At 47.5% G+C, this 12,989-nt stretch overlaps 1 protein-coding gene across 1 annotated transcript; it reads left to right on the top strand.

Moving 5' to 3' along the window:
• Positions 1 to 259: 259 nt before the first annotated feature.
• Positions 260 to 8,246, top strand: LOC129337124 (progonadoliberin-2). Its single transcript, XM_054990636.1, has 4 exons — positions 260 to 335; positions 3,599 to 3,771; positions 3,864 to 3,947; positions 7,957 to 8,246. Exons 2-4 carry the CDS (start codon positions 3,634 to 3,636, stop codon positions 7,993 to 7,995), a joined length of 261 nt encoding a protein of 86 aa, XP_054846611.1. The 5' UTR covers positions 260 to 335; positions 3,599 to 3,633; the 3' UTR covers positions 7,996 to 8,246.
• Positions 8,247 to 12,989: the final 4,743 nt, after the last annotated feature.

Raw genomic sequence — 12,989 nt, 5'->3', positions numbered from 1 at the left:
TCCTGTCTATCCCGTTACCAATTCTTTACCGGACGCAGCAAGCTTACATAGAGCTTATTTTATGGAGCCTTTCCGTTGTAGAGTTCTGAAGTTTATTGTCAGGAAGGCAGATTGCGCAAAGAATATCAGCAGGTCATTGACTTGCGAGGAGGGAGGCTTAGATGCCTCTTTGCATGCTGTTCTCCCACATAGCATGATGCAGCAGACGTCATTGTGCAGCCTCGGCCAATTGGGTGACCAGTTGCACAGAAGAGCACCAGAAGAAGTATAAATATCCCGAGCAAAGAAAGTGACCATCTGTGGGATTTCGGAGGCAGAAGAGCCAAGAGGTGAGGGTGAGTATTCTTTTATCAAGCTTTAAAACTTGGCAGCAAATATTGTGATATTTACCAATTGAGCGTTATTTTCCAATTTACGTTGCTGGAAAGGGATACAGTCTGAAGATATCGCAAATCTGTTTACTATGCATTATTATATTCCCCAGAGCCGTGTTCCAATCTTACGACAAACTTGCAAACGTGTTCCCATTCACACGGGTTAAATTGACAGCATGTTTAGCTGCATGAGGACAGGGTAAACAATATTTGGAAAACATTTCTCCTAAGATATTAATCATTTTTTGCTGACTTGTGTTAGAGATGGACTGCAGTTGCTCTTGGTAGTTCATTATTAATTTCTATTGACTTATTTCTAGCTATTCCTCAGTGTCACTGGAAATATTACAAAATCGTACGCAAAGATTCATCTCCATGTTGGGAATGAGTACGCTCCATAATGTTTGAACATTATGATTTTTGCTGCCAGTACGCCAGTCTAGCAGCTAATGTTGAGCTGTGGGTGCCAGATCTACGCTTTCTTGGCAAAACAGAGAAAGCTGGCAGCTTTAGAAGAAGATGGCCATTTGTTTTCCATTCATTAAGTGCCATCAATATAGGTAGAACTTGACCAAGAAACATAAAATCAGGTCTGTGTCCTGACTTCTAATCTAAAGGAGGGCAGGAGAAGAGATAGAAAAGGGGAACAATGGATGAATTGTGGACGAGTGTGATTTCATGGAAAGACTACCAAACAACCTATTTAGTGTTTCAGGCAACTAGAATTGGGAAGAAGTGAGCTTTGAACTCACTGAAGAAGTGAGCTGTGACTCACGAAAGCTCTACCACCAATGTTGGTAGTCTTATAGGTGCTACTGAACTCTTGCTCTTTGCTCCTGCTTTAGAATTGTGGCTGCTGTTATCTAGAGGGAAATGTGACAACTCCCCCCAGGGGCATGAAAGGTATAGGAAAGTGCACTCCCCTCCATTTACATCAAAACAGTGAGTGATTCCACACACATTGGATAATGCACTTCCAATCCTCTTTATAGATCATTTGGAACGGATTTTTTTGTGCGCGGAACAAAAAATCCACCTCAAATGCATTGAAAGTGCATTATCCACCGTGTGCGGAATCAGCCAGTGTTTTCAGTTGCACTTCTTTGTTTTCTCCAGCGTTAGTAAATGCTTGCCACCCACTTCATGGGAAGAATAAAGTACAGCATAGCATGGTAGTTCTAGGGTATAGATTCAACCTGCTCCCTGCTTCTGAGGACCTCCCCCCGCCCCGCATTAAAACCCATGCATAGAGAACTAAACCTGTTCCTATCTTATTTCACTGATATGCTAGGCAGGGCTTTTTTTCAGCTGGAACACAGTGGAACGGAGCTCCGGAACCTCTTGAAAATGGTCACATGGGTTGGTGGCCCCGCCCCCTGATCTCCAGACAGAGGGGAGTTGAGATTGCCCTCCGTGCCGCATGGCGCGGAGGGCGATCTCAACTCCCCTCTGTCTGGAGATCAGGGGGCGGGGCCACCAACCCATGTGACCATTTTCTCCAAGGGCAACCCACTGAGTTCCACCACCTCTTTTCCCAGGAAAAAGCCCTGATGCTAGGGATATCAGTGCTCTTATTTGGATTGATGAGAGAGGGTCTCGTGTGAATGTTTGGCTGAATGTGTTAACCTGTCCCTCCAAGTGCCACGCTCTCTAGCTGAATCTAGCCCCTGCACACCTGAACATTAAAAGCTAAGAGATCGCTGGAAGCTCCAAACATGATTAGCTCTGAGGTTCCTTATATCTCATCAGGAGTTTCTCATGAATGGCAGATAAGCTTCTCCGGACCATGCATTGCTCACCACTGCTGATCTTCTGTGCAGCACACAGCCAGAGGCGAGTGTCATTTCTGCATGCACACATGGGCCCATGTGCTGAATGAATGAAGAGGGCGGCCTAGCTCATGTCCCAGAAATGTCTGGATCACAGGTTGAAAACCACTGAGTTAGTTCCTAGGTTAGATATAGAATCATAGAACCGTAGGGTTGGAAGGGACCTCTAGGGTCATCTAGTCCAACCCCCTGCACAATGCAGGAAATTCACAACTACCTCCCCTTTCCTCACACACACACCCAGTGACCCTTCCTGCATGCCCAGAGGATAGCAAAACACCTCCAGGATCCCTAGCCGAACTGGCCTGGGGAAAATTGCTTCCTGACCTCAAAGTGGCGATTGGGCTTACCCTGGGCACGTAAGAAGGGGCCGCGAGAACCAAGCACTGATGTAACCCTTCCTGCCCTTCCTCTCATGATCTGCCTGGGTCACAGAATCAGCATTGCTGTCAGATGGCCATCTAGCCTCTGCTAGCAGCAGCGGCTCCAGGGTTTTTGGTGCTCGCAGCCAGCTGGTCAGCCGCCCACCCCCACGCATGCACATGCACACGCACACGCACACACACCAGCCTGCTCAATCGCTGCGGCAAGCGGCTGGGATGGCATGTGGGTGGCCTCTGAGTTCTCCCGCTTGGTTGCTTGGCACCACTGCAGACGTCTGCCTGCGGCTGCAGCGCCCGGCCAGGGGCGTGTGCTGGCGGTGGCGGTGGCGCGGCGCGGGAGGGCTAGGAGGCTGCAGCTCAGTGGCACACGCTCCCACCCCCCATGCCTCCTCCAGCACTCCCTCCAGCACCCCACGCCCTGAGGCCACCGCCTACCTGGCCTCAATGGGCGCGCCGGCCCTGTCTGCTAGGTAGCTGAGAGATGAGTAAAATCAACCCACAATATTTTATATATCAGCTAACTACATAATGACCACTCTTTGAATGTATCAAGGATGTGAAATTCTTTAAATATTTGGCATGTGGGAATGGCTGAGTTCTTTCTAGCGCACCAGGCAGCCCTGCCTCTAACTGAAACTTTGTGTGTGTGTGTGTGTGTGTGTGTGTGTGTGTGTTTAAAGCAAATCCAAGGAGTTGGTTCTTCCGTTGGCAGATCACCACACGGCGGTATTGCCAAGCACCTTTCTAGCTGCGCACGAGCCAGTTCCCAAGACTTTTTGTAACATTTCAAGCCAGAGATTGGTCCTTATTGCAGATTGGAGAATCCAGCCTCACCGGCATGCTGATAATTGGTCTTACCTATGCTTTCTTCGTTGCTTTCTGTAAAAAACATTTTGAGCTTTTCTATGCAAAATCAGAAATGCATTTTTGAAACGGTTGCATGCTCTCGAAGCGCCACCTTGCCTCCAGCTCTTCTCGTTGCTGGCCTTTCCAATTTGCTCCTTCCTTCCAGACATCAGGAGTCCAGCCGCCCTTCAAGACAACACCATGGCATGTCACAGGCCCCTCCTGCTTTTCCTCTGCATAATGATCATCGCCACTATCCACTTGTCCAAAGCTCAGCACTGGTCCCACGGCTGGTACCCTGGAGGGAAGAGAGAGGTTGACCTGTCCCAGAGCCCAGAGGTATTCTGGCACCGTCTGTACTTCTTTACCGATGGTTCGAATCCGATAAGCCATATGAACACCTGCTTTTCTCTTCCCCTTTCTGAATCCAGGTCTCTGAAGATATCAAGCTATGTGACGGGGACGACTGTACTTATCTGAAGATCCCAAGAGAGAAAATCGTGACCAGCCTCTTGGTAAGCAATACAGCCACCGTGCATGTTGAGGGCCTCTCGATCTTCCCACAGCTGGGCCTTTCCCTGAGAAGCAGTCCGGCTGCAGCGTCCATCCAAGGGAGAAGAGCAAATTGCAAGTTGTGTAGACAGGTGGAGGGCAATTCCAAAATGGTTTCTGAAACGGATAGGCAGGCGTTGGAGGAAAAGTGAGTAGCTGAAGTTTGGCAGCCGTAAAGTCAGATTGACAGTGGTCGTTTCCACACATACTTGGAGGTATGGTTCACCCTTGGAACTGTGACGACTTCCCCCCCAAGCATCCACACATTATTGCTTGCCAAATGTATGCATGTTGTTTTGTTACCGCATTTTCTGTGTCTTTACTAAGACCAACCTTGCTCCATTTTTTTCTTTTGTTACTGGCTTACAGTGTGACCTTTTTTGCATTTTCTGACATGAACGGTTAAAGCGCTTCTGAAGAAACCTCCATTCAGCCACAGAAGGCTGCTTGCAATTGTGCATGTGCAAAGTAAAATAAATGTAAGGGGGGGGGGCTGGTGCTTTTAGGCCATGATGACAAACTTGCCCAACCTCCCCTCCCCTGTCCTGTGACCTCACAATGAAAGTTACGTGCTTGTGGGAACTGCATGGGGAGGATGAGTTTTTGGAACGACTCAGCAGAACACAGACCTAAAGCGGGGGGGAAGGCAGGGATGACAGGCTGTGCGGAAATGGCCAGTGTTCAGAAGCAAACCAGGAGAGCTCTTGTCCGGGGTCCACAGCCCAGCCCCCAGACTTACCTGGAGAAGATGACGGGAGACCCTCAGGAGACAACTGCCCAGCTGCCTCAACAGACAGTTGTCCGGGGTTGAGCAGTCCCGGCACCCCGGCAGTAAATTCAGGGTGCCCAGAGGCTCCTGAAAAGGCAGTACAGCCAGCAGCAAGTGCGGGAGGGGGAGAGCCAGAGGGGGGAGCCAGCCAGGGAAGGGCAGCCACGCCCAGCATCAAGGGACAGGCAGCTCAGATGCCGGCTGAGGCGGCACCTCGTGAGCAGAGGCAGAAACGGCTAAGGCGCATCACCTGGAAAGGCCCTGCCTGCCCTGCCCTGCAGGAAAGACTGAGAGAGAAGGGAGAAGGAAGAAAAGGAGGCCCACCTGGGGGGAGCCTCAGCTGGGATACATTCGCGTTTGACCCCACCCTGCTAGAGAGGCAAGGAAGGCCAGGAGGAGTTAGTGAAAGGGAAGGAACACCTGAGGGCAGACACGGCTGGGCAGCATCAGGAGAGGGAAGGAGCTCGGAAGGGAGGGCAGGGGCAGGTCAAGGAAACCCCATAAAAGCTGGCCCAGGAGAGTGTTTGTGGTGGGTTGTGTAGGAGTGATGGAGTGGAGTTGGAGTGGAGAGAAGTGTGAGGAGGTGAGGAGGTGAGGAGGAAAGTTGGCGAAGGAGGAGATGGAGGAGATTACAGGGGATGACGGAGGCAGGTTGAGCAGGCCAGCGAGTCGACTGAGAGGGAGTCTGGGTGAGGTATACCGCCCCTCCTTCCACAGAGCAGGGTCCTGCGGTATCCCTGACACCCCTTTGAAGTCGAGGCCAGGCATGCTGGCGCCCCGCCCAGCGGCGCCCACAGGAAGCCCTGACAGCTCTGGTTTCTCTCAGGGACACATGGTTTCCCAAGCAAGACCCCCAAGTCCAGTAGCACCTTAGAGACCAACTAGATATCTAGGGTATGAGCTTTTGACAGTCAAAGCTCCCTTCTTCAGAGCTGATGGAGTTTTGACCGTCAAAAGCTCATACCCTGGAAATGTAGTTGGTCTCTAAGGTGCTACCGGACTCGATTCTTGCTCTTCTACTGCAGACCAGCACAGCTCCCCACACCTGAATCCATCTACGTGGTTCCCTTTCATCCATGGCCAAAGACTACATGTCATCAAACTTCATTCAAGGATAAAACCTGTGGCTTCCTTGGGCTCTGACTTCCCTGTGTGTCGAGATGGGGTGTGCTTTACATCCACTCCCCACTTCTTTCATTTTGTGGGATTCTAATGTGGGTGTCGCAGATCCGTGCTGTTAGGGGAACCAGTGTGGTTTTGGACAACATGTTTATCCAGGAGCAAAGTGACTGCTGAGCGCTTGGTGGCAATCGCATTGAGCATGGGGGGGGGGGGCTCTAGCCCAAAGGCAAGAATCCATCACAAATATTTCTATCCAGTTACGGAAAGAAAGAAGACCAAAAATAAAAGCCAATGATGCAGGAAAATAAGACATTTATTGGTAATATGGGTCCGTAATAGAGGCGGCACAAACCGGGAAAATGGCAGTTTGTTGCAGTTCATGATTCGTCACGTTTCACGAACCATGAACTGCCATGAACTTTCCCCATTTGTGAACCGGTTTGTTTGGTTTATTGGTTCATCACTTCCGGGGATGCAGAAGGTCTGCAGAAAGCCCATCCCCACTGTTGCCTAAGTAACAGATTGATTGGTGCCAGGCTGTCTGCAGTGACGAATCGAAAAGTGAACCATACGAACCGCCCTAAAAATCATAGCGGTTTTTCATGATTCATCAGAAATGAGCTCAGACAAACCACCAGTTTGCAAACCAAAAACCGGACCGGTTCGTGACAAACTTTGGTTCGTATTTCAGTTTGTGGCCATCTCTAGTCCCTAACCTTTTTGAGCCTGTGGGCACCTCTGGAATTCTCAAATAGGGTGATGGGCATTTGGGTCTTTTTTCTAAACTGTTTGCTGCCTTGGGGGCCCTAATCAAGTGGAAAAGCAGGACACAAATGGTTTAAAAATGAATGAATGAATGAATGAATGAATGAGTCTGTCTTACAGACAAGACATCCAATATTGACTCCCATTTCCTCAAACAGTGAATCCTTTGCAGACGATTCAGTTCACACATCTGGCTGTAAATCATTGAATGCTAAGCAATCAAGTATATATGTGGCTCCCAACTGTGCTGAGATTTATTTTATTTATTTTTTATTTTCTTCAATTTATAGTCCGCCCTCCCCACACAAGTGGGCTCAGGGCGGATCACAACATGCTTAGAACATGAGAACAGCATGCTGAACAGCTGAACATCATACGATCTACAGAGTAGCCAAGGATCGGACACGATTAAATGGCTAGGATTGGATTGGATTGGACAGCTTGCTTAGAAATATTTTAGATAAATTAAGTTTAAATGAATAAATGTGTGAAATTGTTTTCCATCTCAATGGTTCTAAAGGGACCTAATACGGTTAGTGTCACGGGCCGGGCTCACCCAAGCTGGTAGTTCCAAGTCTAAGCCCTCACATGAAAGCCCAGGGGGCGACCAAGGTACAAAAGCCAAGTCCAGTCTGTGGTCAGAGCACAAGATAAACGCCAGGAATGAGTCCAGAGTCCAAGAGCCAGGTCAGGTCCAGTCCAAGGTTAGTTACCGATAGGTAGTTTAACACTTTGCTTCCACGCCTGGCAATTCCCTTAGCTCAGCTTTTATAGCCAGGCATGGATTGCAGCCAGCTGCTTGGGCTTCATCCTACTGCTACTTATCATCGCTCTTTAGCAGCTGGCGTCAGTTCAGGAGACGAGCACTGCGCCGCCTCTCCTGTAGCTCCAGCCTCTGTCTTTGTCTGCGGTGTTCTTTAGGCTTGGGCGAACCTGGGGGGGTGGAAGCCCCTGGCTGGGCTTCCCCTGTGGTGTTGGCAGTCCCTGACTGAGCTTCCCCTGTGGAAGTCCCTGTCTGAGCTTCCCCTGTGGTGCTGGGGCTGGAGAGTAATGGAGGCTCTGCCTCGGCTGCTGGCTGTAAGCTCCGATTAGCCAGCAGCTGAGGGTCCTGATTACCGGCCCCTGCTGAGTCAGGACCGGCTACGTGGAGCTCCTCTTCTCCTGATTGAGGAGTCCTGGCTGGCTACACGAAGCCCCTCTCCTCCTGAGGAGTCCTCGCTCTCACTGAGCCCAGACTGGGCCATGACAGTTAGGATTAAAGTAGACCAGACTTGATTCTGAATGGTGACCATGGAGTGATGTGTTCCTTTTAACAGGCCGACTTGCTAGCGAAGCACCTCCAGAAGAAGAAATGACCCGTTGTGTGTTTTTGAAAACGTTTTGCATCTGAACAGAAGGCTCACCTTAATGTGCTCCATTTGTGGACTTGCTGTGTTCACTCACGTCTGAAATCCTTATGGGCTCTGCTCAAGTACCCAGCATGTGAATTTTAGCCCCTTAGTGGCTGGAAAAAGTTTGCGTTAAATGCCACCCAGCCAGAATGACAATTTGCAAGGAGTTCTCTTTATGTTGGTGTAAAACTCCAGTATGTTCAATAAAATACTTTATTTTGCTACATAAATAAATCTATATGGTATTTATGTGCTGTGTGCGCTCAGCTACCAATTGCTATTTACGCTGAATTAATATAGATAAAAAGTATTTTGAACCTTGGGATGGGCACTGATTGCTCAAAGGCACCTCTTTCCCAGGGTAAGTTTGTGCAAAATCATTTTTCAAAAATCTGGATTCTATTCCCCTGGTAACTATTAAGCACTTTATTTCTGCAACACTATTTGAAGGTCTAGATTACTTCCATTTTCCCAAGCTCTGTACATTAGCGTGGCCAACTCTGGCTTGGGAAATTCAAGGAGATTTGGGGGGTGGAGCTTGGAGTGGGTGGGGTTTGTGAGGGGAGGGACCTCAGCAGGGCCTAATGCCATAGAGTCCTCCCTCCGAAGCAGCTATTTTCTCTAGGGGAACTGATCTCCGCAGTCTGGAGATCCTATTAAGCCTCTGATAAAGGAACTAGATTTTTTCTCCAGGCAGTTGGCATCCCTATGATCTACCCAGTCCTAGCCTGAGATGCTAAGCACTGCTATTTACCTCCATGCCATTAAAATCTTCAATGACTCATTCTTACACATAAATCTCTCTTAACGGGACAAGGCATTTTTCTTTTTTAATCGTGTGTGTGTGCGTGCGTGTGTGCTGAGAGTCTCTCTACACATTACTAAATACCTAGGGATGCTCAAGTGAACCTCATTTCATGTGTTACCCCTCCAACTTTCCATGCACTTGATCACAAAGTCACACTTCAATTTGCTCTGCATCACTTTTTGGATATCAGCTTCTCCTCAACTGCTAAAAGTATCCCATTTTCCCTACCTCCCATATCCATTCATTGAAATGCAGATCTTGACACTTTCTCACACCTTAAAGAAATGCAAATGGCCAATTTAAAGGAGCCTACAATACTTGTTGTCACTGCAAAACCAGAACGGAATTGGTGCTTTGCCCTTCAAAATCACTTGCCGAGAGCTACCATGAAATCAGCATTTGCGTGCATTTATTTATTATTTGGTTGTTGTGGGTTTTCCGGGCTGTATTGCCGTGGTCTTGGCATTGTAGTTCCTGACGTTTCGCCAGCAGCTGTGGCTGGCATCTTCAGAGGTGTAGCACCAAAAGACAGAGATCTCTCAGTGTCACAGTGTGGAAAAGATGTTGGCAGGTCATTTGTATCTACTCAGGAGGGGTGGGGTTGAGCTGAGTCATCCTGTAAGAGTTTCCCAGGGTGTGGAATGCTAATGGCGGGAGCCTTTGACAATACATATTTATTATTTATTTGTTTTATTTGACTTATGTCCCACCCTCCCCACAAATGTGCTCAGAGTGGTTCACATCATCATTAAAACACAATAAATTAATAGTCAACTTTAAAAACAAATTTAAAAACTTATATTAAAATACTCTGGCACTGTTATATATAGGCTACTTTGGATACTAATAAAAGACCTGCATAGGTCATAGCTGTGGGTAAAACGCATAGCCGAGGGCAGTCATAGAAGACGTAGCGATCTTAGATAGGATAAGGGGGGGCACCTGCTGGTCCTCAACCAAAGGCCTGGAGGAACATCTCCGTTTTGCATTGAGCAAGAATGGCCTTCATGTGAATTGAGGACTAGACATACAATTTTGCACTTGAGCGTTATTAACTAGGTAGTTAATAATGTTAATAATTGCTGACAGATAGTCATCTAGACTCTGCTAAAAAAGAAACCTCCAAAGGAGAGCCCACCACCGCCCGAGGAAGTCTGATCCACTGAAGCATCCGTCAAGAAGTCCATCTTTAGGAATTCACAACAACTGCAATTACAACGTAACTCCTGCCTACTAATGGAAAGGTTTACGACATTAATTTAAAAAGGCAAACGAGACTGGCAAACTGAAAAGCACAACCTTGAAGCCTGCACAAAGATATACAATAAAATCGTAAACATTTGTGCTGTCAAGAAACTTTATTCAAAATTCACAACTTTTATGATGCTTTTATAAGCCTCGCAACGCTTCCCACTCTTGGCGAAACTTTTGTTTCCAGCTTTTATGCAGGTGGATGCCGAGGGAATACTGTTTGCTTCTCTGCCACCTAAAAAATGGGAGAAATTATTGAAACAATCAGAATTACGTGGAGATGTCCTCACTTGTAGAACCTGGTAAACAGAAGTCAGGGTGTGAGTGCAGTTACGGCAGAAGAAATGTGTTTTTAAAACTCTGCCGTCAGATTTTGGAAGGGTAGAGAAAGCCCTCCCAGTTCTCAGCCTGATACAGCAGTGGTCTGCTTTGATATAAGGCGGCTTCTGTTTTTGATATCAGAGAAAGCAGAGATGCAAGGGGAGATTAAACTTAAGATTTTGACTGGATGGACATTCACAGAAGTGGTTTCTGGACACTTACCCAATGTGTGAGAACAGCAAGGGGGAATCAAAGCTGACAGCTACCCTGGATATCCGGGTGGAGCATTCCATTCCTTCTCCTAGAATAGAAACACAATGAATGAAACGGGCCTCCCTGCTCAGCTAGAACGGAAGCGTCTAAAGTTGCCAGATCTTCCCAGCGGTAAAAGACCACCAGTTGTCAATGCCTGTTGCCTGCTCCCAGTCAGTGGTGGTGGAGAAAACTTTTTTAAAGACCTGATGTTGCACATAGTGTGACCTCATTTCCAGGAGGGACCCAGAGGTGACATCATGTTGCTCTAGGAATCACCGGAAACTCCATGGTTTGGGAACTCAATAGAAAGGCAAGTCCCTCAGAGCCAAGCTACAAGAGATGAATGACACTTGCCTGCCAAGTGAACAGATTCACGTGTATTCCTCCCTGTTCACTTGCCATTCACTTGCTCTCCACTTGATCAAGTGGAGCGCAAGTGGAGGGCAAGTGAACAGGGAGGAATACACGTGAGTCTGTTCACTTGCCAGGCAAGTGTCATTCGTCACTTGTAGCTTGGCTCTAAATCTTTCTCTGGTGATAGGGACCAAACCCAAATCTGTCTATATTTATTTATTTAGAACATTTTTATGATGTCTTTCCAGGGAACCTGTTCAAGAGAGCTTGCAAAGCAAAACTGAATCAAAAGCTAAGATGCCATGAATTAAGACAAGGCAGGGCATTAAAGCACTGAGCAATGTAAGATCAGTTTTAGAGTTTCAGGCTGTAATCTATATATATAAAGGCAAGTGTCCTGACTCACTCATCAATGCCCAGCCCAAACCCCTGGACCTAGAAACATGAAATCTGGGGAGAACATTCCTTTCATGATGTAATCCCACTAAGAAGGGATTTTAAGAAATTTGCCCCCTAAGGGGGTGAAAAGGGGTAAAATGTGTTTCCCCAAAGTGATACAGCTTCCCTGTGTGGCTGGCAGGCTGCTGCCTGCTTGCGCCCTGCCCACTGCCAGCTTGGCCACTCTTCCCTGATTGGGCCAGCCTTTCAAGGTCACTTGCATATGCAGGTTGATTAGGGCTCACAACATTGCACACCTCATCCCCTGCCCCCAAGACAGTTGGAACACAGAGGTCATTTGCATACGTGGCCTGATTGGTCCTCGCCCCCGACATTCTAAACAATCTGCAGTTGCTATTGGGAGTCCTTGAATGTGTCCTGAGGTCAAATGCACCTCCCAGTCTTCCCCTCAAAGTTCACTGGGTTGCCAATCTCCCAGTGGGGCCTGGCTTTCCTGTGCGGCTGGCAGGCTCCTGCCTGCTTGCACTCCCCTCTCTCTGATTGGTCAGCTGTGGAACTCTGTGTTCTGAGGTAAAAATCAGGTCAAGGAAACTGCAGACACTTGAAGAAAGATGGTACGAGACTCCTGAATAGGGATAATATGCTTCGCTTTATGCAAACACCTTTGTGAAGCTCAAGTACTATGCTATTATACTACAAAACCAAATTTAAAAAAAACACAGACCAAAAAATGTTACATACCCATAAGTATTATAACTGGATTTAAAGTAGTTAAATATCATAGTGAAGCACGGATATCAAGCTAGTAGACTATAAAAATGGAGCTAACACACATACACACACACACACACACCACCAAAGACCCCTGCTTTCTCAATGCCAGATGGAAATGACTTTTATCCTGTGGGAGAGGGCCCACAACTGTCCAACCCCTGTTCAAAATGGGTAGGAAGCTCAATCAAAGGGAAGTTGTATGGAACCACATAATTGATGGAGTGGAAGGATTCTAAAAATCAAATTTGCAATCATTATGGCACAACCAACAAATATACACATTTTTAAAATATGACTGTTTTGGTTCATAATATAGCAGTTCATTGCTGTGTGGAAGCCACAGGAACACAGCCTTGCAGATCTAGTATTTACCCTCAGTCATGATAACAAAATAGACCCACAATGTAGAGAAGTACTAAATCTCTGAACACTGGATGCTGGTTAGGGTTGCCAACTGCAGACTGGCAAACTCCTGGAGATTTGGAGGTGGAAACTTAGTAAGGGGAGGGGTTGAAGAGGAAAGGGACTTCAGTAGGGATATGATGCCGTAAAGCCCACCCTCCAAAGCCGCCATTTTCTCCAGAGGAATCAGTTTCTGTAGTCTGGAGATGAGTTATAATTCCAGGAGATCTCTAAGCCCTACTTGGATGTTGGCCACCCTAATGCTGGGGCCAAAAAGAAGAGGGGAGCCATTTCTTCTGACCATTTGGGGAAGTCTCCTCAGGCAAGTTATTTATTAGTCTCTAACTACTAGGGCTTTTTTTCAGGGGGAACATGGTGGAATGGAGTTCCGGAA

Source organism: Eublepharis macularius, chromosome 10, assembly GCF_028583425.1.
Source record: "Eublepharis macularius isolate TG4126 chromosome 10, MPM_Emac_v1.0, whole genome shotgun sequence".
NCBI lineage: Eukaryota > Metazoa > Chordata > Lepidosauria > Squamata > Eublepharidae > Eublepharis > Eublepharis macularius.
Note: the sequence above shows the minus strand (reverse complement) of the source record. Positions and strands in the feature narration are given on the sequence as shown.

What these genes read in the sequence shown, in the direction of transcription:
- LOC129337124 (XM_054990636.1), top strand. Translation starts at nt 3,634, where the DNA reads ATGGCATGTCACAGGCCCCTCCTGCTTTTCCTCTGCATAATGATCATC. An exon ending in ACCTGTCCCAGAGCCCAGAG is followed by an intron (nt 3,772 to 3,863) that starts GTATTCTGGCAC and finishes TTCTGAATCCAG; the next exon opens with GTCTCTGAAGATATCAAGCT. An exon ending in AAATCGTGACCAGCCTCTTG is followed by an intron (nt 3,948 to 7,956) that starts GTAAGCAATACA and finishes TCCTTTTAACAG; the next exon opens with GCCGACTTGCTAGCGAAGCA.